The sequence below is a fragment of the Hypanus sabinus genome, chromosome 7 (genome assembly GCF_030144855.1).
Source record: "Hypanus sabinus isolate sHypSab1 chromosome 7, sHypSab1.hap1, whole genome shotgun sequence".
Classification (NCBI taxonomy): domain Eukaryota; kingdom Metazoa; phylum Chordata; class Chondrichthyes; order Myliobatiformes; family Dasyatidae; genus Hypanus; species Hypanus sabinus.
The window spans coordinates 16,527,225-16,554,959 of NC_082712.1; the positions used below are offsets into that span (position 1 = coordinate 16,527,225).

General features: G+C 44.9%; 1 protein-coding gene across 1 annotated transcript in view; it reads left to right on the forward strand.

Annotated features, from left to right (window-relative positions):
* ghra (growth hormone receptor a) overlaps positions 1-27,735 on the forward strand; it is a 170,722-nt gene that overhangs the window by 110,899 nt on the left and 32,088 nt on the right. Inside the window, exons 5-9 of the mRNA XM_059974276.1 lie at positions 3,763-3,941; positions 5,960-6,122; positions 9,186-9,315; positions 12,867-13,036; positions 25,659-25,837. Coding sequence (XP_059830259.1) covers positions 3,763-3,941; positions 5,960-6,122; positions 9,186-9,315; positions 12,867-13,036; positions 25,659-25,837 — 821 coding nt within the window. The remainder of the gene's footprint in view (positions 1-3,762; positions 3,942-5,959; positions 6,123-9,185; positions 9,316-12,866; positions 13,037-25,658; positions 25,838-27,735) is intronic.

Consider the following 27,735-nt stretch of genomic DNA (forward strand, 5'->3'; position numbering starts at 1 on the left):
CGTAACACATGTAAAACATTCTTGTTATATCAAGGTGCCAATGACTCAAGCAAAGCCACTGATTCTAAATCATATCCTCATATTGTAGAACAGTTAAGCACAGTAGAGTACAGGCCCTTCAGCCAGCCATTGAGCAAACACGAGGAAATCTGCAGATGCTGGAAATTCAAACAACAACACATAAAAAATTTCCCAAATCTCTTACGATCTTTCCTTTCAGTTAGTACTGACGAAGGGTCTCGGCCCAAAACGTTTCGACAGCGCTTCTCCCTATAGATGCTGCCTGGCCTGCTGTGTTCCACCAGCATTTTGTGGCCAGCCATTGAACCTGCTGTCAGTCAATCTAACCCCCCCCCCCCCACATAGCCTCTATTTTTTTATTATCCATGTCTCCAATGTACGTAAGAAAGAAAGTTTTTAATGACCTACGTAGGAGACCATTGAGTTGATCTTTATTTTATTTATATCAAGATAGAGCAGAGGTGCCAAACTCAAGGTAATTAGATATTATCTCACGGGCCAAAGGTAATTCCACCGCGGGCCGGATTTGGCCTGCGGGCCTTGAGTTTGACATATATGAGATAGAGCATGGCACGGCCCAAGTCCGCGCTGCCCAATTATACCATGTGACCAGTTAACCTACCAACCCGTAAATGTCTGGACTGTGGGAGGAAACTGGAGCACCCAGAAGAAACCTACATGTTCACAGGGAGAACACACTAACTCCTACACACAGTGGCAGGGATTGAACCTGGGTCACTGGCGCTGTAATAGAGTTAGATGAATCGCTCTGCTACTGCGCCACCCCATTCTCAGACTGTCCCATTGTAATAATAATAATTTAGTATTAGAAATAAAGTATTATTTATTTATTTGCTCAGTTTGCCTTCCTTTTCACAATAATTGTTTGTCCGTCTTTGTGTAACCTCATTGATCCTATTGCATTTCTCTGTTCCGCTGTGAATACCTGAAAGAAATTCATCTCAAGGTGACATGGTATATGGTGACATATACATACTTGCATAATAAATTTACTTTGAACATTTATATCCTGGCAAACTTTCTCTTACATATATTCATCAACTCTCCTGCTACCCCTACACTGTGTACAATCCACAGTGGCTGTGTGGGAGGAAATACAAGCACCTGCCAGAAGTCCACACGTTCATAAGGAGAGTCCCCAAACTCCACACTGGACTCAATGAAGAGCCCAGGCTACTGGAGTTGTGTTATAGCAGTCACAGAGCCATAGAAAGGAAAAAAGAATACAGCGAATTAGGCTGGAAGCTGAGAAGCAAGACCTCAAGGGTAGTAATCCCGGGATTGTTGCCTGTGCCACGAGACAGCAAGGATAGGAGTAGACTGAGGTGGCAGATAAATGTGTGGCTGAAGGACTGGAGCAGGGGGCAGGGATTCAGATTTCTGGATAATTGGGACCTCTTCTGGGGCAAATGGGACGTGTACAAAAGGGATAGGTTGTACTTGAATCCAATATTCTTGTGGGCAGGTTTACTAGAGTTGTTGGGAGTGGTTTAAACTAATATGGCAGGGGGATGGGAACAGTATGACAGAGCTGAGGATGAACCAGCAGGTTTACAAGTAGATGATGGGTGTAACATGAATGTAAGGAATGACAAGACAATGATTGGGTACAAATGTAGACAGAGCTAAGAGTTAAATTGTACCAAAGAGGCACAATTCTAAAGGGCGAAGAATGCAGGACTGAAATGCTAAATGCATGCAGCATTTGAAATAAGGTGGACAAACATGGTGCAAATAGAGATTGCATTGTGGGCATCACTGAATCGTGGCTGAAAGAAGGCCATAGTTAGGAGCTTATCATCATAGGATATACTTTGTACTGAAAGGATAGACGCTGGTGTGGTTTTGTTGATAAGAGATGGAATCTCTTTCATCTATAGAAAGAGCTGACATAGGGCCAGATAATGTTGAATCTTTGTGGGTGGAGTTAAGAAACTTAAAGGCTAAAAAACCATTATGGAAATCACGATTCATGAAGGCCAATACACCGTATGCCGCCTTAACCACAGAGTCAACCTGCGCAGCTGCTTTGAGTGTCCTTTAGAACAGAGATAAGGAGGAATTTTTTTAGCTAGAGATTAATGAATCTGTGGAATGCTCTGCCACACACTGAGCTGGAGGCCAAGTTGGTGGGTATACTTAAGGCAGAAGATTGTTTTCTGATCAGGCAGGGCATCAAAGGATATTACGAGAAGGCAGGTGTATGGGGTTGAGTGGGATCCGAGATCAGCCATGACAACACATTGTGTATTGCTCTCGATTTCCAGCATCTGCAGTACTTCTTGTGTCTATGCGTGCACTTAATTCCCTTCATAATTTTGTATACTTCAACGATCCAAGGAATAATGTCCTAACCTATTCATTCCTTCCTTATAACTCCTCCAGACCTGGCAACATCTTTGTAAATTTTCTCTGCACTCTTTCAACTTTGTTTACATCTTTCCTGCACACGATACTCCAAATTAGGCCTCACCAATGTCTTCAATGTAACATCCTATCTCCAGAACTCAGTGAACACACACAAAGTGCTGGAGGAACTCAGCAGCATCTATGGAACAGAGCACAATCGATGTTTCGGGCCGAGACCCTTCAGCAGGACTGGAGAAAAAAGGTTGACAAGTAGATTTAAAAGGTGGGGAAGGCAGATACACAGGGTAAGAGGTGAAGTCTGGAGGGGGAGGGGTGAAGAAAAGAGCTGGGAAGTTGATTGGTGAAAGAGATGCATGCTATCAGACTCCCCGTACTCCATCCCTGTATCTCTTTCACCAATAACTTCCCAGCTCTTATTTCACCTCTCCCTCTGCTGGTTTCACCCATCACTTTGTGATATGTGAATCACTTTACATCCCTTTCCCCACCTTTAAACTCCAGTCCTGCTGAAGGGTCTCGGCCCGAAACGTCGACTGAACACTGTTCCATCGATGCTGCCTAGCCTGCTGAGTTCTTCCAGCATTGTTGTGTGTGTTGCTCAGATATCCAGCACCTGCAGATTTTCTTATTTGTGTCTGGTACTCAATACTTTGATTTATGAAGGCCTTTGAGTGAGGTCAGCTGAGAAGATCATCGGGGTCTCTCTTCCCGCCATCACGGACATTTACACTACACACTGCATCTGCAGAGGAAACAGCATTATGAAGGACCCCATGCACCCCTCATACAATCTCTTTTCCCTCCTGCTGTCTGGGAAAAGGCTCCGAAGCATTCGGGCTCTCACGCCCATACTATGTAACAGTTTCTTCCCCCAAGCCATCAGACTCTTCAATATCCAGAGCCTGGACTGACACCTTGCCCTATTGTCCTGTTTATTATTTATTGTAATGCCTGCACTGTTTTTGTGCACTTTCTGCAGTCCTGTGTAGGTCTGTAGTCTAGTGTAGCTTTCTCTGTGTTTTTTTTACATGGTTCAGTCTAATTTTTTTGTACTGTATCATGTAACACCATGGTCCTGAAAAACTTTGTTTCAGTTTTACAATCTACTGTACCAGCAGTTATGGTCGAAATGACGACAAAAGTGACTTGACTCGACTTGATAAAAGCTTTCTTTAGGACCTAACTACCTGTGATACCACTTTCAATGAATTAAGGACTTGTATTATAGTAGACAGATCCCTTTGTTGTACCACACTCCTCATGTCACCAGCCCTTGTGTCTCACTATGTGTTTTTTGCTCTATCCCTGACTTCCATTATAACTGCCTGTACTCTTCTGTCATTGTGCTAGTGAAACCAGATGCTCCAATCTCATTGAACTGGTCGTTGTTGAATATTAGCCAGTCGGGACTGTTCATGGACATACAGCTGTGGTGGGCAGTGTCAGCGAATGCCGATGCCGGCTCTGGATGGATCGCACGTAAATTTGAAATCCACTATAAACTCAGCCAGGCCGAGCACTGGAGTGTGGTAAGTATTTCAATCACTATTGACAAAGTTAACGGATGCTTTACTCTCAGTCAAGATCTGCCATCTTGGTCATTCTCACAATGGTGAAAACCACCTCTTTCATCAGGTTATTAAATGTTCCACTTGTCACCAAGCAGAAACACGAGATCCCAACATCCCTGACTTGTTTGATCAGAGATGTTCTGCAAAGCACTCTCCCAATCGGTGTTTGGTTTCTGCAGCGTATGAATGCAGACAGGACCAGAGACGAGAGGGTCAGCATCATGCAGACAGGACCAGAGACGGGAGGGTTAGCATCATGCAGACAGGACCAGAGACGGGAGGGTTAGCATCATGCAGACAGGACCAGAGACGGGAGGGTTAGCATCATGCAGACAGGACCAGAGATGAGAGGGTTAGCATCATGCAGACAGGACCAGAGACGGGAGGGTTAGCATCATGCAGACAGGACCAGAGACGGGAGGGTTAGCATCATGCAGACAGGACCAGAGACGGGAGGGTTAGCATCATGCAGACAGGACCAGAGACGGGAGGGTTAGCATCATGCAGACAGGACCAGAGACGGGAGGGTTAGCATCATGCAGACAGGACCAGAGATGGGAGGGTTAGCATCATGCAGACAGGACCAGAGACGGGAGGGTTAGCATCATGCAGACAGGACCAGAGACGGGAGGGTTAGCATCATGCAGACAGGACCAGAGACGGGAGGGTTAGCATCATGCAGACAGGACCAGAGACGGGAGGGTTAGCTTCATGCAGACAGGACCAGAGACGGGAGGGTTAGCATCATGCAGACAGGACCAGAGATGGGAGGGTTAGCATCATGCAGACAGGACCAGGCAGAGGGGGTTGGCACCATCAGATGAACACACACAAAGTTAGAGCGTCACAGTAGCTCAGGGGTTAGCACGACACTTAGGAGTTCAACTCCGTACCATTCTGTAAGGTGTTTCTGTACATCCTCCCCATGGACAGTCTGGGGTTTTCCCCAGTGCTCCAGTTTCCTCCCACGTTCTGGGTTGGTTAATTGGTCATTGTAAATTGTCCTGCACTTAGGTTAGAATAATATGAGCTGGGAGTTTGCTGGGGTGGCGGGGCTCAAAGGGCTGGAAGGGCCACTCAACTTTTAATTGCTAAATAAATAGATAAATAACGTTGGGGGGATTCAGCAGGAAAGGAGAGGAATGAACAGTTGACTCTTAAATTTCAAGTTTAATTGTCATTCAACCATGTACACAGCTAAGTGAAACAGTGCTCTTTTAGGGCCAGGGTACAAAACAGTACCAACAGTCACACACAGCACAAGGCAAATAGAGCACATATAAGATAGTAGTAAGCATGCAGTCACACAAAGGAAACCTAGCCCATGTCCTATAGACTGATGGTGCATGGATAGTGTTGGCAACAACAAGCCCGCAGACAAACACAATCCAGGTCGTCTTCCGTCGAGTGAACACTGGAGAGAAGCATTAAGCGGAGGGACCGACCATCTCCCAGCCCAGCACAGGCACTGCGTCACACCATCGCCAGTGTTTCCTCTGGTGGCCAGCTGCAACAGGTGATCCCACGACATGAGGGCCTAGTCCGTACTACAGGCGAGGCCACGCTGCTCTTGCTCATGAACCAGTGAACCAGACTTGCAGTATTTGAGTTGAGACCCTTTTTCAAGACTGGAAGGCAAGGGGGCAGAAGCCAGAAGGTGGGGGGGAGGGAAAGGAGCACAAGCTGGAAGGTGAGGGGTGAGGTGAGAAGCTAGGAGGTGATGGGGGAAGAGGTAAAGGGCTGAAAAAGGAATCTGATAGGAAAGGAGAGTGGGCCATGGGAGAAAGGGAAGGTACAGGGTGCCAGAGGGAGGTGCTGTGTTTTAAATGTTGTTTCATGTTGAGAAAAAGCCATGTAGTCAGATGATGGCAGAGGTTTTTCAGAAAATCTAACACTTTCCTTTTTCTAATTCTGCTCCTGCAGCATTGTTATTTCAACTACTAATACAAAATTTGCTAAACTCTCTGTACTCACAGATTGAAACCTTACCTGGCCAGCGTCCACCTCAACCTCTTTACGGCTTTGCAACAGGGAAGGAGTACACTATCCGGCTGAAGTGCAGTTACCATGACGTTGGCAATTTCAGTGAATTCAGCGACGTTTTATACGTCTACCTTCCAACTCCGCACTCAGTAGAAGGTGAAACTTTACCGCCGTGTATGACTAAGTGTAGAAGTGTGCACTTACAGATTGTTTTGAGATGTTATTTAACGATTGCATGATTAACTGATAACTCTCAGTGCTAGCCTCCAAGGGGATCGCGACCTTGTCGTAGAGTTTGGAGGCTTGCGTGCTTCAATGACCTGGAGAGGTCATTGTTGGCTGGAATCAGAGCCTTGTGCATTGGCTCTTGGTAGGGTCACCCATGCCAAACAGGTCAAAGTGTAGAGGCCAAACTAAGGGTGGTACACCAGGCACTAGGGTCCAGCTCAGGGCCAACAACCCTAACAGGTTGTTAACGGAAACGGCAGTGAAGAATCCTTCTATACAAAGATGGAGGACCTTCATTGCTGCCCTAAACGGCAGCGGTGGAACGGGCAGTAAGTGAGACTCAGTGCTAGCTGATAGACCAGGAGATATTGTAATACTGTGGTTGTGCTCATTGTTAGGGCATGCCACTCTCACCTGGTCCTCAACACCACCTCTTTAGGGAGTGGTCTACTTCTTGAGGAGACTGAAGTGAGTGAGGCTCTTCCACGCATCCCATTCAAACCAGTTTTTACTGGAGCACCATAGAGTGTGTCCTGAGCAGCTGCATCACGTCTGGTATGGGAATTGCAAGGCACCTGGCTGTAAATCCCGATAAAGGACTGTGAGGACTGCTGGGGTCTCTCCACTCATCAGAGAAGTTTATCAGGAGCACTCTGTATGCAAGGCCTTTAGCATCAGTTATTGGTCCAGCAGTCTCTTTGAACCCCCCTCAAATCTACCATCAGGTAGGAGGCTCCATAGCACTAGGACAACTGTTAGGATGGGAAACAGCTTCTTTCCTCAGGCAGTGAGACTAATGAACTCCCTGCCAACACCCAGGACTCATCACGTACTCTTTACTTTTTAACTTGCGTCATAAATGCACCTTATTATTTATTAACTTATTTGTGGTGATGTTACTATCGGTGTTGTGTGTGAGTTATACATACTGTGTTGTGCACCTTGGTCCGGAGAGAAGTTGTTTTATTTGGTTGTTTATGTGTGTATGGCTGAATGACAATAATCTGAACTTGAACTTGGTCAAGCTGACAAAACTGGGTCTGTAAAGAGAGAAGATTGCCAGGTTTGCTGTACGTATCCTTACTAGAAAATGCATTGCCTGTCCCAGGCTGGTCAGAACATAACGTGTCTTTGAGGCTGGTCGGGACACAATGGGTCTCCCAGGCCGGTCAGAATACAACGGGTCTTCCTAGTGCAGGAAAATCCATCTCTGGGTTATATTATGAATAAAATCCAGGGTTTTTGTCTTAATATGTTGTTTTTCCTCTTGCATTCTTCAACATGTAGCTCAGTATATTCCCCCAGGGATTGGTGACGTCATCTACACTTTGTGGCCACTTTATTAGGTACACCTATACTTCTGCTTGTTAAAGAATATATCTAATCAGCCAATCGTATGGCAACATAAAAGCATGAAGACGTGGTCAAGAGGTTCAGTTGTTCAGAATGGGGCAGAAATGTGATCTAAGTGATTTTGACCATGGAGTGATTGTTGGCCCAGGCAGAGTGGTTTGAGTAGCTCAGAAACTGCTCATCTCCTTGGATTTTCATGCACAACAATCTCTGGAGTTTACAGAGAATGGTGCAAGAAACAAAAAAACATCCAGTGAGTGGCAGTTCTGTGGGCGAAAATGCCTTGAGAGAGGTCAGAGGTGAATGGCCAGACTGGATCAAGCTGACAGGAAGGTGACAGCAGCTCAAATAACCAGACGTTACAACAGTGGTGTTCAGAAGAGCATCTCTGAACGCACAACGCATCGAAGCTTGTAGTAAAAGGGCTACAGCAGAAGAAAGCCACACCGAGTTCCTAATAAAATGGCCACTGTGTGAATATCAATGATTTGGATGAGAATGTACAAAACATGGCTAACAAGTTTGCAGATAACACTAAAAGAAGTGATGTGTCAGGCATTGAAGGTGATTATCAGGATATACAGAAAGATCTTCATCAGATGGGTAAGAGGAATGGCAAATGGGGTTTAACTTGGATAAATGTGAGGTTTTGCATTTTGGGGAGACAAGAGAAGGTAGAAATTTAACAGTGACCCTGGGGTGTGTTGTAGGACAGAAGGACCTACACTTACATGGTTCCCTGAAAGTGGGGTCATAGGAAGACAGGGTGCTGAAAAAGCCTTTTGGCACACAGGTGTACACCTGTTAGGGCACTGAATTCAGAAATTGGGAAGTTGCAAAGGACTCATCTGGAATATTGTGTTCAGTTTAGTCACCAGTTGGAACAATGCCATGAATCTGGAAAAAAGGACAGAGGTTTACAAAGATGTTGCTGGGACTCAGTGGAGTGAGTTATAGAGGGGGTTTCAGAAGGTTGGCATTGGAGCCAAGGGGTGATCATTTCAAGGTGTATAAAATCATGAGGGGCACGGGTAGGGTACAGGTACAGTTGGATTCCCTGGATTGGGGAATCGGGTACTAGAGGGCACAGGCTTAAGGTGAGGGAGAGAGAGAGAGAGATTTAATGGGAACCTGAGGGGGAACTTTTTCACCAAGAGACTGGCAGAGGAGGTGGCTGAGGCAGGGACATTAAGAGCATTTAAATGATGCTTTGACAGATGCAGGGATATGGGCAGACAATGGCAAATGGGACTGGCGAAGATGTGAACGTGAGTCACCATGGACCAGGTGGCTGGTGGGCCTAATTCCATGACTCTCTTGTTGTTCACTATCGGTGACCGATGCCAGTCCTCTGGCTGAAAGGGCCTTTCAGGAATCTGTATGAAAACCATCAGGTAAGGCACTCACCAGTGTCGATGTCGACGCCTAAAGAACGTGCCAGGATCCTCGGTCAGGACAAAAGGGGGCATTGAAGTGAAAGGCAGAGTTGTGGTTCTTGTATTGCCATTGTCGTGTGACTGATCCATCCAGGTGATCCAGCATCCTGTTGAGCAGGGTTGTCCAAGTCTGAGAAAAGCAGCTGAATGGCTTCCTGGAGCTTGGCGATGGGCTCTGACCTGTACTGCCCTTCTCTTGCAGATCCGTTAGAAAGGCCCAGCATTATCGAATGTCGCTCACCCGAGCAAGAAACTTTCACATGCAGGTGGAGCAGTGGAACTTACCAAAACCTGACAGAACACAGGGAGCTGAGATTCCTTTACACAAAGGGGTGAGATACATTCACAAGAATAATTCTGGGAGGAGCATTTGATGGCTCTAGGCCTATACTCACTGGAATTCAGATGAATGAGGGGAATCTCATTGAAACCTGTTGACTATTCAAAGACTCCCATAAGAGTGAATGTGGAGAGGATGTTTCCTATGGTGGAGGGAGTCTAGGACTGGAGGGCTTAGCCCCAGAATACAGGGACATCCAGTTAGAACAGAAATGAAGACAAACTTCTTTAGCCTGGAATTCATTGCCACAGATGGCTGTGGAGGGCAGTTCATTGAGTATATTTAAAGTGGGGGTTGATAGGTTCTTGATTAGTAAGGGGATCAAAGGTTATGGGGTGAATGGGGATAATAAGTCAGTCATACTGAAATTACAGAGCAGACTCAATGGGATGAATGGCCTAATCTTGCTCCTATGTCTTATGGATTGGTGAAATACATTTTGCAGTATTCATTTTCCGATACCGATGATTTTTCTTTGTAAGAGAGAATGAATCTTCTTCTTTGAGAACATTCCCAGCTACTTCCAACTCTCCATGCCATTCAGGTTTAGATGGCACCAAACTGGGCTCTCAGTTGAGGTTGTAGTTAAAACTGAGTTGATTTTTAAGCAATACCTAATTAATTGAATCGCACCCTTTCAAAATCAATCTTTCCTCTCATTGTCCTTCAGATGACTATTGAATGATTTATTTAAAAATACCAAATAAATGTTTGTACACTTTAATTCAAATAAAAAAACAAGAATTCTGTTAGATTTTTGCAGAAGTTTTATTAGAGTCAAAGGCCTTACTAAAGTCCATGTAGACAACATCCACTGCTTTGCCTTCATCCACTGTCCTGGCAACTTCCTTGAAAAACTCTATAAGATTGGTTAGATGCCACTTAGCACGCACAGATCCATGCTGACTATTCCTAATTAGTCCCTGTCTCTCCGAATATTTATATATCAGGACCCTTAGAATACCTTCTAATAACTTTCCCTCTACTGATGTCAGGCTCCCCAGCCTATAATTTAATGGCTTAATTTTAGAGCCTTTCTTATTTCTTTACTTCTCAGCTATCCTCCAATCCTCCAGTACCTCACCTGTTGCTAAGGATGATTTAAATATCTCAGCGAGGGCCCCAACAATTTCTGCACTTGCCTCCCACAGGGTCCAAGGGAAGACCTCGTCAGGACCTGGGGATTTGTCCTCAAAGGTAGCAAACACCTCCTCCTCTGTAATCTGTACAGGGTCCATGACCTTGCTGCTGCTTTGCCTCACAGCTGGAGAGTGTGTCCATCTCCCAGTGAATACAGATGTAAAATTAGCCATTTCAAACCTCCCTCATCTGTTTATCTTCGCAAACAGATTACCACTCTGATCTTCCCAAGGACTAATTTTGACCCTTGCAACCCTTTTGCTCTTAACATATCTGTAGAATCCCTTAAGATTCTCCTTCACCTTGTCCATTAGGGCAACCTCATTATTTCTTACAGTCCTACTGATTTCCTTCTCATGTGTCCTCTTGTATTTCTTATACTCCTTAAATACCTCATTTGTTCCTGCCTGCCTACACCTTCTATGCATCTCATTGTTCTCCTTAACCAGGATGTCAATATTACTTGAAACCAATGCTCCCTAAACCTGATATCCTTGCCTTTTATTCTGACAGGAACATACGAACTCTGTAAACAGAAAACAATCTGTCCCAATCTACACTTGCCAGGTTCTTTCTGATACCATCAAAATAGTCTTTCTCCAATTTAGAATCTCAATCTGAGGCCAAGGCCTATCCATTTTCATAATTACCTTGAAACTAATGTCATTATGATCACTAGATACAAAGAGATCCCCTACACAAACTTCTATCACCTTCCTGTCTCATTCCCTAATAGGAGATCCAGTATCACACACTCTGTAATTGGGACTTCTGTGTACTGATGAAGGAAACTTTCATGAACACATTTAACAGACTCTTTCCCATCCAGCCCTTTTATAGTATGGGAGTCCCAGTCAATATATGGAAAGTTAAAATCACTTACCATCACAACGTTATGTTTCTTTCAATAGTCTGCGATTTCTCCACAAATTTGTTCCTCTAAATTCTGTTGTATGGTCTATAATATAATCCCATTAACGTGGTCATATCTTTCTTACTCCACAGTTCTATCCAAAAGCCTCACTAGATAAGCTCTCCAGTCTGTCGTGACTGAGCACAGCCGTGACATTTTCCTTGTCTAGTAATGCCACCTCTCCTCCTGTAATCCCTCCAGCTCTATCATGTCTAAAACAACGGAACCCTAGAACATTGAGCTGCCAGTCCTGCCTATCCTGCAAGAAAGCCTCACTAATGGCTCGGACGTCATAATTCCATGTGTTGATCCATGCCTTGAGATCATCCACTTTTCCTACGATACTTATTACATTAAAATATGCGCAGCTCAGTTCCACCATGCTCACCCTTTTAAACCATAAGACATGGGAGCAGAATTAAGCCATTTGTCCCATCGATTCCTGACTTTGTATGCATGCTTAACATCTTTCTTCACAACCACTATCTGCTCTGGTGCTCTGGTTCCCATGTCCCTAATATTATTGCTGTTACAGTTGTGGGATAAGGGGTATTAAACACAGGGACATCTGCTTTCACATGCTGACCATCAAACACCTAGTATACACTAATGCTACCCCACATTCTAATCTGGCTGTGTTCCATCAGCTCCCTGCCCCTTCCCGCACTCACCCACGTGGTGGAGGAATTTACACTGACCAGTGGGCATCTTCCCCACTCCCAGTACATTTTTCGATGTGAGAGGAGACTGGAGCGTCTTCAGAATGAGCAGTGGACTGAATGGGCTTTCCTCAAGCATGATTTCTCGTGTATATCTGAGATATCTTTCCCTCCTTTACTTAATTAAAAAAAAACACTGCTAAAGCAACTAGCTGGAGATTTAGGCTTCTAATTATGGATCTACACTGAGCCACAATTATTGTAAATTATCACTGTAAATGGCATCTGATTGGATCACTTGTAATTTCTTTCTCCTTGGAGATGGTGTCTGGCAGTTAGTGACTCCCTGCAGCTTCTCATCACAACTGAGGAAGGAGGAGTTAAGGCTGATGTTTACACCAGCAATTTTGAGTTCTATAGGTTTATGCAAAGATTAGGTTTGGGTCTGTCTCTCCGCTGTATTGACATTGATTTGTGTGAACCAGTAACGTTCTGCTACTGATGCAGTCACTGACATCCAGAAGGTAGTTTCCAACAGAATGTCAATGAGCAGTCCAAATCTCTCCTGCCTTTCTCAGCCCTCTCACCTGGATCCACATAGAGAATGAAAGCTTTTGCTTCATGCCTTTATTCCCTCCCCCTTATTTATACTATCTCCACACTTCCCAGGAGATCTGAAACTGTGACCGTGCATTTACTAACATAGATGCTGCCTAATCTGAGTTCCTACGGTATATTGCGTGTTTCTTGTGACCATGGGATATTGAGTTCTTTCCTGTTTTGGAATAACTGCTGTTTTCTGAAGATCCTAACAAACTCATGTCTCTTCAGGAATAATGCCGACTGGAAGGAATGTCCAAAATACTTGCACAACAAAAGCTCCTGCTACTTCAACCAGACCTACACCTCCATCTGGGTTTCGTACTGTGTACAGTTGAAGTCCGAACTTCAGGGTCAGGACATCACTTTTGATAAACGCTGCTTCTCCATAGACAACATAGGTAAGATCTTGGCTTAGGTGAGGTAAATTGTCTCGTAAGTGATTCTCTCTCTATCCTTATTTGTTAATTCCTCATCTGTTAGGGCACAACAGATTAGTGAGACTGCCTCCAGGGGCATTGTTTTGTACTCTGTTTAGGATGTGGGAAGTCTGGGAGACTGAAGGCGAGAGTTGGGGGTCATGAAGTGTGTCAGGTAATCTCCCATTACTAGGGAGAAGGTTCTTCGGAAACTGAAAGGTCTTAAAGGTAGATAAGTCACCCGGCCCTGATGGTGTACAGCCAAGGTTTCTAAAAGAAGTGGTTAGTAGAGACATTAGTAATGATCTTTCAAGAATCACAAGTTTCTGGAGTGGCTCTGGAAGACTGGAAAATTGCAAATGTCACACCACTCTTCAAGAATGGAGAGAGGCAGAAGAAAGGAAATTATAGGCCAGTTAGTCTGACCACAGTTGTTGGGAAGATGTTGGAGGCGATTTTTAAGGATGTAGTTTCAGGGTACTTGGGGGCACATAATAAAATAGGCAGTAGTCAGCATGGTATCCTCAAAGGAAAATCTTGCCTGACAAATCTGTTGGAGTTCTTTGAAGAAATAACAAGCAAGATAGACAAAGGAGAATCAGTTGATGTTGTGTATTTGGATTTTCAGAAGGCTCTTGTGCCACACATGAGGATGCTTAAGCTATTAGCCCATGGTATTACAGGGAAGATTCTAGCATGGATAAAACAGTGGCTGATCGGCAGGAAGCAGAGAGTGGGAATAAAGGGAGCTTTTTCTGGTTGGCTGCTGGTGACTAGTGTTCTACAGTTGTCTGTGTTAGGACCGCTTCTTATTATATGTCAATGATTTGGATGATAGAATTGATAGCTTTATTGCAAAGCTTGCAGGTGATATGAAGATAGGAGGAGAGGCAGGTAATTTTGAGGAAGTAGAAGGGTACGGAAGGACTTAGATTAGGAGAATGGACAAAGAAATGGCAGATGGAATATAGTATCGGGAAGTATGTGGTCATGCACTTTGGTAGAAGAAATGAGAGTGTTGACTATTTTCTGAATGGAGAGAAAATACAAAAAAATGAGGCGCAAAGGGACTTGGGCGTCATTGTGCAGGATTCCCTAAAGGCCAGCTTCCCCAATCCCACTTTCCTATTCTGGCATCTTTCCCCTTCCTTTGTAGTCTTGATAAAGGGCATTGGCTTGAAAACCTCTGACAGCCCTCCATACTATCCACAACAACTCCAACTTTTGTGTCATCAGCAAACTTACTAACCCATCTCTCCACTTCCTCATCCAGGTCATTTATAAAAATCACGAAGAGTAAGGGTCCCAGAACAGATCTCTGAGACACACCATTGGTGACCCACCTCCATGCAGAATATGACCCATCTACAACCACTCTTTGCCTTCTGTTGGCAAGCCAATTCTTGATCCAAAAAGCAATATCCCCTTGGATCCCATGCCTCCTTACTTTCTCAATAAGCCTTGCATGGGGTACCTTATCAAATGCCTTGCTGAAATCCATATACACTACATCTGCTGCCCTACCTTCATCAATGTGTTTAGTCACATCCTCAAAAAGTTCAATCAGGCTCATAAGGCACAACCTGCCCTTGACAGAGCCATGCTGACTACTCCTAATCATATTATACCTCTCCAAATGTTCATAAATCTTGCCTCTCAGGATCCTCTCCACCAACTTACCAGTGAGGTAAGACTCACTGGTCTATAATTTCCTGGGCTATCACTACTCCCTTTCTTGAATAAAGGAACAACATCCGCAACCCTCCAGTCCTCTGGAGCCTTTCCCGTCATCATTGATGATACAACGATCATTGCCAGAGGCTTAGCAATCTCCTCCCTCGCCTCCCACAGTAGCCTGGGGTACATCTCATCCGGTCCCGGCGACTTATCCAACTTGATGCTTTCTAAAAGCTCCAGCACATCCTCTTTCTTAATATCTACATGCTCAAGCTTTTCAGTCTGCTGTAAGTCATACTACAATCACCAAGATCCTTTTCCATAGTGAGTACTGAAGTAAAGTATTCATTAAGTACCTATGCTATTTCCTCTGGTTCCATACACACTTTCTCACTGTCACACTTGATAGGACCTATTCTTTCCTCTTGCTCTTCACATACTTGTAGAATGCCCTGTGGTTTTCCTTAATCCTGCCTGCCAAGGCCTTCTCATGGCCCTTTCTGGCTCTCCTAATTTCCTTCTTAAGCTCCTTTCTATTACATAGAACATAGAATAGTATAGCATAGTACAGGCCCTTCAGCCCACAATGTTGTGCTGACTCCACACAACTATCCCCTGAACAATTGCCACATTTCTTCCGTACTTCCCTGAGAACATCTGTTTCCAATTTAAGCTTCCAATTTCCTGCCTGATAGCCTCATAATTCCCTTACTCCAATTAAATGCTTTTCTAACTTGTCTGTTCCTATCTCTCTCCAATGCTATTTTGAAGGAGATTGAATTATGATCACTATCTCCAAAATACTCTGCCACTGAGAGATCTGACACCTGACCAGGTTTATTTCCCAATACCAAATTAAGTACAGTCTCTCCTCTTGTAGCTTATCTACATATTGTGTCAAGAAACCTTCCTGCACACACCGAACTCCACCCCATCTAAACCCTTTGCTCTAGGGAGATGCCAATTGATATTTGGTTAATCAAAATCTGCCATCATAACAACTCTGTTATTATTACACCTTTCCAGGATCTATTTCCCTATCTGCTCCTTGATATCCCTGTTACTATTGGGCGGCCTATAAAAAGCACCCAGTAAAGTTATTGATCCCTTCCTGTTCCTAACCTCCACCCACAGGGACTCTGTAGACAATCCCTCCATGGCGTCCACCTTTTCTGCAGCTGTGACACTATCTCTGATCAAAAGTGCTATGCCCCCACCTCTTTTGCCTCCCTCCCTGTCCTTTCTGAGACATCTAAAACCCAGCACTTGAAGTAACCATTCCTGTCCCTGAGCCATCCAAGTCTCTGTAATGGCCACCACATCATAGCTCCAAGTACTGATCCATGCTTTAAGCTCATCCGCTTTGTTCACAACACTCCTTGCGTTAAAATAGACAGATCTTAAACCGTCGGTCTGAGCGTGTCCCTTCTCTATCACCTGCCTATCCTCCCTCTCGCACTATCTCCAAACTTTCTCTGTTTGTGAGCCAACCTCCTCTTCCCCAGTCTCTTCAGTTCGGTTCCCACCCCCCAACAATCCTAGTTTAAACTCTCCCCAGTGGCCTGAGCAAACCTCCCCGCCAGGATATTGGTCTCTCTGGGATTCAAGTGCAACCCATCCTTTTTGTACAGGTCACACCTGCCCCAAAAGAGGTCCCAATGATCCAGAAACTTGAATCCCTGCCCCCTGCTCCAATCCCTCAGCTGCACATTTATCCTCCACTTCATTCTGTTCCTATTCTCACTGTCGCGTGGTACAGGCAGTAATCCCGAGATTACTACCTGTGCGGTCCTGCTTCTCAACTTCCTTCTTAAAACCCTGTAGTCTTTTATCAGGACCTCTTCCCTTTTCCTACCTATGTCGTTGGTAGCAATATGTACCACGACCTCTGGCTGTTCTCCCTCCCACTGCAGGATATCTTGGACGCGATCAGAAACATCCCAAACCCTGGCACCTGGGAGGCAAACTACCATCCGAGTTTCTTTCCTGCATTCACAGAATCGCCTGTCTGACCCCCTAACTATAGTGTCCCCTGTCACTACTGCCTTCCCCTTCCTTTCCTTACCCTTCTGAGCCACAGGGCCAGACTCTGTGCCACGGGCACAGCCACTGTTGCATCTCCCAGGTAGGCTGTCCCCTTCAATGGTACTCAAACAGGAGTACTTATTGTCAAGGGGTACAGCAACAGGGGTACTCTCTAGTACCTGACGCTTCCCCTTCCTCCACCTGACGGTGATCCACTTGTCTGTCTCCCGAGGCCCCAGTGTGACCATCTGCCTGTAACTCCTTTCTATCACCTCCTCGCTCTCCCTGGCCAGGTGAAGGTCATCAAGATGCATCTGCTGTTCCCTAACTCGGTCCCTTAGGAGCTGCAGCTCGACACACCGGGTGCAGATATTGCCGTCTGGGAGGCTGGTAGTCTCTAGGACCTCCCACATCTGACACCAAGCACAGAAAACATATACTCACACATATACTCAAAATGCTGGTGGAACGCAGCAGGCCAGGCGGCATCTATAGGGAGAAGCACTGTCGACTTTTTGGGCCGAGACTCTTCGTCTGACAAAATGTTGACAGTGCTTCTCCCTATAGATGCTGCCTGGCCTGCTGCGTTCCACCAGCATTTTGTTTGTGTTGCTTGAATTTCCAGCATCTGCAGATTTCCTCGTGTTCGCACACATACTAACTCCTTTCTGCTAGTAACACAGGTAAACCTACCTTGCCTATTCCCGTTACTGCCTAAGCCCGTTGAGCGAAAGCCCTATCACTCTGCTGCCCACTGGATATGACAGACTTCTTTTTAAACCTTTCGTGCTCTACTGGCTGTCGTCACACGCTTGTGCAGTCTTGGCTCTCTTTTACCCCGGGTAGTAAGACTGCCTTTGCTCCAGAAATCAGCTGTTCACTCGCAGCCTTCTTGCTCCGAATTCTGCTGGGCTCCATCTGCATTTTGTGTGTGTGAAGGAGCAAAAGTATTTGGGATCTTGTATATTTACACCCCTCCTCTCTGTAAACTTGTGTTTTTCCTTTTGTCAGAGGTATGTCCAGTCAGAGTCAGAATCAATTTTATTATCACTGACGTTATTAAGTTTGTTGTTTGCTGCATAACATAACATTACTAAAAATTACAAAAAGAATATATGCAAAATAAATAAGTAGGCTGAATGGGAGCAAAATGCTGAGGTAGAGTTCATGGTGCATTCAGAAATCTGATAGTGGAGGGAAGAAGTTGTTCCTGAAATGCTGAGTGTGTGTTTTCAGACTCCTGTCCTTACCCCTGATGGCAGGAATGAACAGAGGGCATGTCCTTGGTGATGGGGTTTCTCAGTGTTGGAAGCTACATTTTTGAGGCATTGAAGATGTCCTTGATAGCGGAGGAGCTGGTGCCCACGATGAAGCTGGCTGAGTCTCCAACCCTCTGCAGCTTTTTCTGATCCATTGCATTGGTGCCAGCATACCAGCCAGTCTCGATGCAGAATGTTCTTCGCAGTGCAACTGCAGACATTTGCCAGAGTCTCTGGTGACATACCAATTCTTCTCAAACTCTGACTGAAATAGAGACACTGGTATGCCTCCTTTGCAATGCATCAGTATGTTGGGCTCAAGACAGAACTTCAGAGATGTTGACACCAAGGAACTCGAAACTACTCACTCTTTCCTCTGCTATCCCCTCGATGAGGACTGGTGTGCGTTCCCTCAATTTCCCCTTCCTGAAGTCCACAATCAATTCCTTGGATTGCTGATATTGCATGTGAGGTTGGGTCTTTGACTGATCACTATTGTTCACTACAATAGTCATGGGGGATTTCATATGCAGGTAGATTGTGAAAATCAAATTGGTGCTGAATTACACAGGAGGAATTTCTAGAGTGCATACAAGAGGAGCCTGTGGTTGAGCCCACTAGAAGATCAGATATTCTGGATTGGGTGTTGTACAATGAAACAGAATTGACTAGAGAATCCTTTGGGGCAAGTGTTCACAATATGATCAAATTCACCCTGAAATTTGAGAAGTCAGATGTACCAGTATTACAGTGGTAATTAAAAGGGAATTTCAGAGGTATGAAAGAGGAGTTAGCCAAAATTGACTGGCAGGGATGATGGCAGAGCAGCAATAGCTGGAATTTCTGAAAGGCACAGGATATATACATCCCAAAGAGGAAGAAGTATTCTAAAGGAAAGATGACACTACTGTGGCTATCAAGAGAAGTCAAAGCCAACATCAAAGCCAAAGAGAGGGCATATAATAGAGTAAAAAATAGTGAGAAGTTAGAGGATTGAGAAGCTTTTAAAACCAAAAGGCAACTAAAAAAGTAATTAAGAAGGTAAAGATGAATGTGAATGCAAGCTTGCCAATAATATCAAGAAGATACCAAAAGTTTCTTCAGATACATAAAGTGTAAAAGGGAGTTGAGAGTGTGTATATCAGACCACTGGAAAACCATGCTGGAGGGGTAGCAATGGGGGACAATGAAATGGTGGATGAACTGAATAAGTATTTTGCATCAGTCTTCGCTGTGGAAGACACTGGCAGTATGGTGAAAGTTCTAGGTGTCAGAAGCAATGAAGTTACCATAACGAGAGACAAGGTTCTGACAGGTCTAATGGCAGATAAGTCCAGATGATGTACACACCAGAGTTCTGAAAGAGGTGACTGAAGGGATCATGGAGGCATTAGTTATGATCTTTCAATCCAGAAATCTGGAAAATTGTAAATTTCACTCCACTTTTCAAGAAGAGAGAGAGGCAGAAGAAAGGAAATGATCGGCCGGTTTGTCTGATATCAGCGGTTGGGAAGATGTTGGAGTCAATTGTTAAGGATGTATTTTTGGGATACTTGAAAGAACATGATAAAATAGGCCATAGTCAGCATGGTTTCCTCACGGGAAAATCTTGTCTGACAAATCTGTTGGAATTGTTTGAAGAAATAACAAGCAGAATAGACAAAGGAGAGTCAGTTGATGTTGTATACTTGGATTTTCAGAAGGTCTTTGACAGGGTGGTTGCTTGACAAGCCTCAAACCCAAGGAAAGATTCTGTCATGGATAAAGCAGTGGCTGATCGGCACGTGGCAAAGAGTGGGAATAAATAAAGGGAGACTTTCTGGCTGGCTGCCCTTGACTAATGGTTCTCCACTGGGATCTGTGTTGGGACGGATTCTTTTCAATGACTTGGATGATGGAAATGATGGCTTTGTTGCAAAGTTTGCAGATGATATAAAAATGGGTGTGGGGCAGATAATTTTGAGGAAGAAGAGAGACTACAGAAGGACCTAGACAGATTAGAAAAATGGGCAAAGAAGTAGCAGATGGAATACAGTGTTGAGAAGTGTTGCTTCCAATGGTGGGAGGGTCTAATACCAGAGAACACAGCTTCAGAATAGAGGGGTGTCCTCTGAGGATAGAGATGAGGAGGAATTTCTTTAGCCCAAGAGTGGTGAATCTTCTGAATTCTTTACCTCAGACAGCTGTGGAGGCCAAGGCTGTATTTTTAAGGCAGAGGTTGATAGTTTCTTGATTGGTCAGGGCATGAATGGATACAGGGAGAAGGCAAGAGGCTGAGTTTGAGAGGAAAAATAGATTAGCCATGATGAAATGGTGGAGCATACTGGATGGGCCAGATGGCCTAATTTTGGCCCTATATCTTACGGTCTACATTCTCAGTTCAGATTCGTGTTTATTTATAGAAACATAGAAAATAGGTGCTGGAGTAGGCCATTCGGCCCTTTGAGCCTGCACCACCATTCAGTATGATCATGGCTGATCATCCAACTCAGAACCCTGTACCTGCTTTCTCTCCATACCCCCTGATCCCTTTAGCCACAAGGGCCATATCTAACTTCCTCTTAAATATAGCCAATGAACTGGCCTCAACTGTTTCCTGTGGCAGAGAATTCCACAGTTTACCACTCTCTGTGTGAAGAAGTTTTTCCTCATCTCAGTCCTAAAAAGCTTCCCCTTTATCCTTAAACTGTGACCCCTTGTTCTGGACTTGCCCAACATCGGAAACAATCTTCCTGCATCTAGCCTGTCCAATCCCTTTAGAATTTTATACGTTTCAATAAGATACCCCCTCAATCTTCTAAATTCCAGTGAGTATAAGCCTAGTCGATCCAGTCTTTCTTCATATGAAAGTCCTGCCACCCCAGGAATCAATCTGGTGAACCTTCTCTGTACTCCCTCTATGGCAAGAATGTCTTTCCTCAGATTAGGGGACCAAAACTGCACACAATACTCTAGGTACGGTCTCACCAAGGCCTTGTACAACTGCAGTAGAACCTCCCTGCTCCTGTACTCAAATCCTTTTGCTATGAATGCCAGCATACCATTTGCCTTTTTCATCGCATGTACTTGGAAATATACTGGTTAATGTGTTGTTTGCATTCACAGATAGCATAACCAAAGGGTTGTGCTGGACGCCACAAACTGCTGTGCCAACATAGCATGTCCACGATGCTCAGCAGAACAACACAGAACACAACAAGCTACTAAACCACAATAGGAAAATGGGTTCCATTTCTCCCAGACCCCCAAACATATGAGGGTCCTCCAACTCCAGGACCGGCTTCCAGCCTTTGGTAATCAAGTTTTGACTTTCGGACTCCTGATCAACCTTCAGGCTCCGATTTTTGTTATTGACCCCAGACTAGCTGATGAGAGGGCCCTGACCTCTAGGCTCAAACGCCTGGTGCACCGACGACGGGCCCTCATGTCTCCTGCTTGCATGGACGTTGATCCCAGGCACACCTAACTGGAAATCCTGATAACCTTGGTCCACCCACACCACTGGACTTCAAATGCGGAGTGGAAGCCTGGACTGCCGATGTCCTGTGTCAGCCATCCACACCGCTGGACTTGGAGTGCAGAGACTCCTCCACATCCCTGTCCGTAAATTCTAACCTGACCTCCAACTTCAATCTCTGTCCCTAAAACATTCCTGCACACTTCCCTCATGACTTCTATTGCCCCTGAGTGAAAAGTTCTCCTGACCACTTACTCTTTCCCATTTCAATTTGTGTTGTCTTGGATTTGTATCCTTCACACCAAGAAACAATTTACTTAATTGGGCTGCTGACGAGAAAGGCAGAACAACGGAATTGTTTGATTTGCTTTCACAGTGGTTTAGTTTTTCTAGGGCTATTTCAGTTCCCACGTTACATTCCTGGAACTTCAAATTAACAAGAGCTTTCAAAGAATACTGCAAATATCTGATTTCATTTGTTTGCGGATGTACAATGTGACAGATGCTGGTATATATTAGAGAAGGATATGTCAGGAAATTGTCTAAAGTTGCAAGCATTTTGCACCTACCTGTGCCATATCAGGTCTTGTACCATATCTTCAAACCGAGAGAATTCATAGTATTTCATACATAGATTGAAAACAAGAGTGTAGCTAAGAAGTTAGTAGGATCACACAACAGCAGAGGGAATTTATGATAATAGAACTTAGAACAGAAGAGCACAGTACAGACCCTTTAAATCTACTCCAAGATTAACCTAACTCTTCCCTCCCATGTAGCCCTCCATTTTTTTCTATAGCCCATTGCCTACCCAAGAGTTTGAAATGTCCCTATTGTGTCTGCCTCTTCCACCACCCCTGGCAGCACATTTCATGCATCCACTGGTTTCTGTGTAAACAAAAATCTCCCTCTGACATCACTCCCCCTTATACTTTCCTCCAATCAGCTTAAAATTATTCCTCCTGGTTTTGGCCATTTGCTCCCTGAGAATAAGTCACTTCCACTCGATGGATGCCTGCTATCATATTGTACACCTCTAACAAGTCTCTTCTCATTCTCCTTCGCTCCCTTTCACCTCCCAGTTTCTCATGTAGTTCCCCCACCCCTTGCCTTCACCCTCTCCCCTAACACACGTACCCTCCCCTAACCTTTTTATTCTGGCTTCTTCCCCTTTCCTTTCCAATCCTGATGAAGGGTCTCAGCCCCGAAATGGCAGCCGTTTATTCCTCTTCATAGGTGCTTCACAAATCAAGATGAAGTTGTACATGTATACAAATGGATGAAACAACATTCCTCCGGACCACAGTGCACCCACAAAACATAAATCACACACAGCACATAACCAAAATAATACCACAAATAAGTTAATAAAATATAATTCAAAGTGCATGCAGTAGGTAGCACAGGTAAACAGCAAACAGCTCACTGTCCTAGAGACGGGATCTCAGTGGTGGCAGGGTCTCACAGTCTGAGGGAAGAAGCTGTTACTCAGTCCTGGTCCTGATGCTCCTGTACCTCCTTCCTGATGGTGGTGGGTCAAAGAGAATGTGGGATGGGTGGTAGGGATCCTCAAGAATGCTTCGGGCCCTTGGTGTTCATCATCAGTGACCCACGTTGTGAAATTTGTTGTTTTGGGGCAGCAGTGCAGTGCAATACATAACAATTGCCGTAAGTTACACTGATACATCGAGACATAGATAGATAGATTGAGCAGAGAAAAAGAAGGGGAAGTGTTCATGGGTCCATGGTCTGTTCAGAAATTTGATGATGGAAGGGCAGGAGCTCTCTGTAAAACATTGAGTGTGGGTCTTCAGCTCCTGTAAATCTTTTCTGATGGTACTGCAGAAAAAAGGTGAGGTAGTGTTCATGGCTTCATGGACATGAATACAGCAATGTAATTAATCACTAACGTATCAACTTGATACACTTCTGCAAACCACAATGTTCACTAATCAATGACACCTGGCTTTCTGATCCCTTAACGGTCTGGTGAACTGTTTGTCCACGTGTTCACCCATCTCAGTGTCACAGACACTTGGTGAGCTGTTTGTCCACGTGTTCACCCATCTCAGTGTCACAGACACATTGTGAACTGTTTGTCCACGTGTTCACCCATCTCACTGTCACAGACACATTGTGAACTGTTTGTCCACGTGTTCACCCATCTCAGAGTCACAGACACATTGTGAACTGTTTGTCCACGTGTTCACCCATCTCAGAGTCACAGACACATTGTGAACTGTTTGTCCACGTGTTCACCCATCTCAGTGTCACAGACACTTGGTGAGCTGTTTGTCCACGTGTTCACCCATCTCAGAGTCACAGACACATTGTGAACTGTTTGTCCACGTGTTCACCCATCTCAGTGTCACAGACACATTGTGAACTGTTTGTCCACGTGTTCACCCATCTCAGTGTCACAGACACATTGTGAACTGTTTGTCCACGTGTTCACCCATCTCAGAGTCACAGACACATTGTGAACTGTTTGTCCACGTGTTCACCCATCTCAGAGTCACAGACACATTGTGAACTGTTTGTCCACGTGTTCACCCATCTCAGTGTCACAGACACTTGGTGAACTGTTTGTCGACGTGTTCACCCATCTCAGTGTCACAGACACATTGTGAACTGTTTGTCCACGTGTTCACCCATCTCAGTGTCACAGACACATTGTGAACTGTTTGTCCACGTGTTCACCCATCTCAGTGTCACAGACACATTGTGAACTGTTTGTCCACGTGTTCACCCATCTCAGTGTCACAGACACATTGTGAACTGTTTGTCCACGTGTTCACCCATCTCAGTGTCACAGACACTTGGTGAGCTGTTTGTCCACGTGTTCACCCATCTCACTGTCACAGACACATTGTGAACTGTTTGTCCACGTGTTCACCCATCTCAGTGTCACAGACACATTGTGAACTGTTTGTCCACGTGTTCACCCATCTCAGTGTCACAGACACATTGTGAACTGTTTGTCCACGTGTTCACCCATCTCAGTGTCACAGACACATTGTGAACTGTTTGTCCACGTGTTCACCCATCTCAGTGTCACAGACACATTGTGAACTGTTTGTCCACGTGTTCACCCATCTCAGTGTCACAGACACATGGTGAACTGTTTGTCCACGTGTTCACCCATCTCAGTGTCACAGACACATTGTGAACTGTTTGTCCACGTGTTCACCCATCTCAGTGTCACAGACACTTGGTGAGCTGTTTGTCCACGTGTTCACCCATCTCACTGTCACAGACACATTGTGAACTGTTTGTCCACGTGTTCACCCATCTCAGTGTCACAGACACATTGTGAGCTGTTTGTCCACGTGTTCACCCATCTCACTGTCACAGACACTTGGTGAACTGTTTGTCCACGTGTTCACCCATCTCAGTGTCACAGACACATTGTGAACTGTTTGTCCACGTGTTCACCCATCTCACTGTCACAGACACATTGTGAACTGTTTGTCCACGTGTTCACCCATCTCAGTGTCACAGACACATTGTGAACTGTTTGTCCACGTGTTCACCCATCTCACTGTCACAGACATGTGGTGAGCTGTTTGTCCACATCCTCACTATCACAGACACGTGGTGAGCTGTTAAACCACGTGTTCACCCATCTCACTATCAGACACGTCGTGAGCTGTTTGTCCATGTGTTCACCCATCTCACTGTCACAAACTTGTGGTGAGCTGTTTGATCATGTCTTCACCCATCTCACTATCACAGACATGTAATGAGCTGTTAACCACGTGTTCACCCATCTCACTGTCACAAACTTGTGGTGAGCTGTTAACCACGTGTTCACCCATCTCACTGTCACAAACTTGTGGTGAGCTGTTAACCACGTGTTCACCCATCTCACTATCAGACACGTAGTGAGCTGTTAACCATGTGTTCACCCATCTCACTGTCACAGACACATGGTGAGCTGTTAACCACGTGTTCACCCATCTCACTATCACAGACATGTAGTGAGCTGTTAACCACGTGTTCACCCATCTCACTGTCACAGACACGTGGTGAGCTGTTTGAGCACATGTTACTGTCTTGTCCTGTCTCTTGGTGTGTGTCACTTGGTGTTCTCTGCTGTTAATGGTACTTGCTTTCTCATTTATGTTCTCACTGTCATTAAAATGAATATTTTTATTGAGCTTTGTTCCTGCTCTGCTCTTCACAGTGAAGCCGGATCCACCAATTTCACTGAACTGGACGCTGCTGAATATCAGCCAGTCGGGCCTGCTTGCTGACATCCAGATGTGGTGGGAGCCTCCACCCACAGCTGATATTAAAAATGGATGGATTTCTCTCAAGTATGAGATCCAGTATAAAACCAGCAAAAGTAACCACTGGGACTCGGTATGTTCAAGTTAATTCCACGTGTTCTTATTTATTTAGAGATTCAGGCCACCAAGCTACACTACCAGCAACCTACCTTTTTAACACTAGAACAATTTATAAAGGCCAATTAACCTACTAATCAGTACGTCTTTGGAGCACCCAAAGGAAAACTACATGGTCTTGGGGAGAACGTTCAAGCTCCTTACCAATGGCGCCAGGATTGAACTGTTAACTCCAGAGAGCACTGAGCTATAGTCGTGTCACACTAACCACTACGATACCGTCTTGCATCTTCTTTGTCGATGGTCATTAGTAGATAGTGTGAGTATAAGAGAAACGAATAGCAAACGTGAACCACTGAGTGAACATGCACTCTGGAATAAAAACAATAGAACAGGGAACTTTCTGAATGGTATCACATCAGAAATACTAAAGGGCCTGGTAGCTCAAACACAATATCTGTAGGATATCAAGTTCGAGTTTAATTGTCATTCAGGCATACATGAGAATACATGTGTGTAGCCAAATAGAACAATGTTACTCGGGGGCCAAGGTTCAAAACACTGTACTAACAGTCATACACAGAACAAGGCACATACAGGACATATAAGATAGCAGTAAACTTACAGTCACACAAAAAATATACATGTAGCCCAAGTCCCTGAGTGACATGTCCTACAAGTTGATGGTGTATGGGTGTTGCTAGCAAGAACAAGCAGTTATCAACAGTTCTCAGATGAATGTACACACTCAATCCAGCTTGTCTTCCATTGAGCAAACACTGGAGTGGCCAGCCCCCAAGTCAGCATGGACGCCGCACTTGTGGACTGCTAAAATAGGCACGCCCGCAGCTTGAGACCTAGTCCTTACTACAACCAAGGCCACGCAGCCTCCCCACTCTCAGGGGAAAGGGAAACAAATTTGCAGCATTTTGCATTACCAATACCGAACAGGATCTTGCAATTGCAAGAGAAATGTACAAGACAATCACTTGTTAGTCTGCACGCCCTTCGCTCACTGACTCCAATGCCTTTCTGTAGCAGGCATTAACACGATCTGCACCGTCCAACTTCTCAGCCAATGAACTAATCACTGATGGGGTAGACCTGCAGTACTTGAAGTTCCTAGTATCCAGCATTGTCCTATAATCATAATCAAGATGTTTAAAATAACTAAAACACCATTGGATGGCTCACGAGAGGCTGCTGCATCTGAACACACTGCCATCTTACTGGACAAATATAGAAAATAATCACAAACATTAGAAATTTTGCAGTTGCACAGAGTGCTGGAAGAACTCAGCAGGTCAGGCAGCATCTATGGAAATGAGGGAACAGTCGATTTTTCAGGCTAAGACCCTTCTTCAGGATGGGGAAGGAGTAGGAAAGATGCCAGAATAAAAAGGTGGGGGAGGGAAAGAGGCTGGCCGGAGGTGATAGGTGAAGCCAGATGGGTGAGAAAGGTCAGGGCTGGAGAAGAAAGAATCTGATAGGAGAGCAGAGTGTACAATAAGAGAATGGGGAAGGACTAGGAGATGCATGAGAAGTCATAGGCAGGTAAGAAGAAGTGAAAGGTCAGAGTGGGAAATGGAGGGGGGTGTGGAATTTGTTCTTCAGAAGGAGAACTCAAAATTCATGTCATCAGATTGGACGCTACCCAGAGGGAATATAAGGTGTTGCTCCTTCACCCTGAGGGTGGCCTCGTCTTGGTACAAGAGGAGGCCATGGATCGACATGTCAGAATGGGAACGGGGAATCAGTATTAAAATGTTTGGCTACTGAGAAGTCCTGCTTGTGGCGGACATTGCAGAGGTACTCGATGAAGTGGTCCCCAATTTACAACTGGTTTCACTAATGTTGAGGGGGCCGCATTGGGAACACTGGGCAACCTTATCATCATAGGCTTTTAAACCTCGT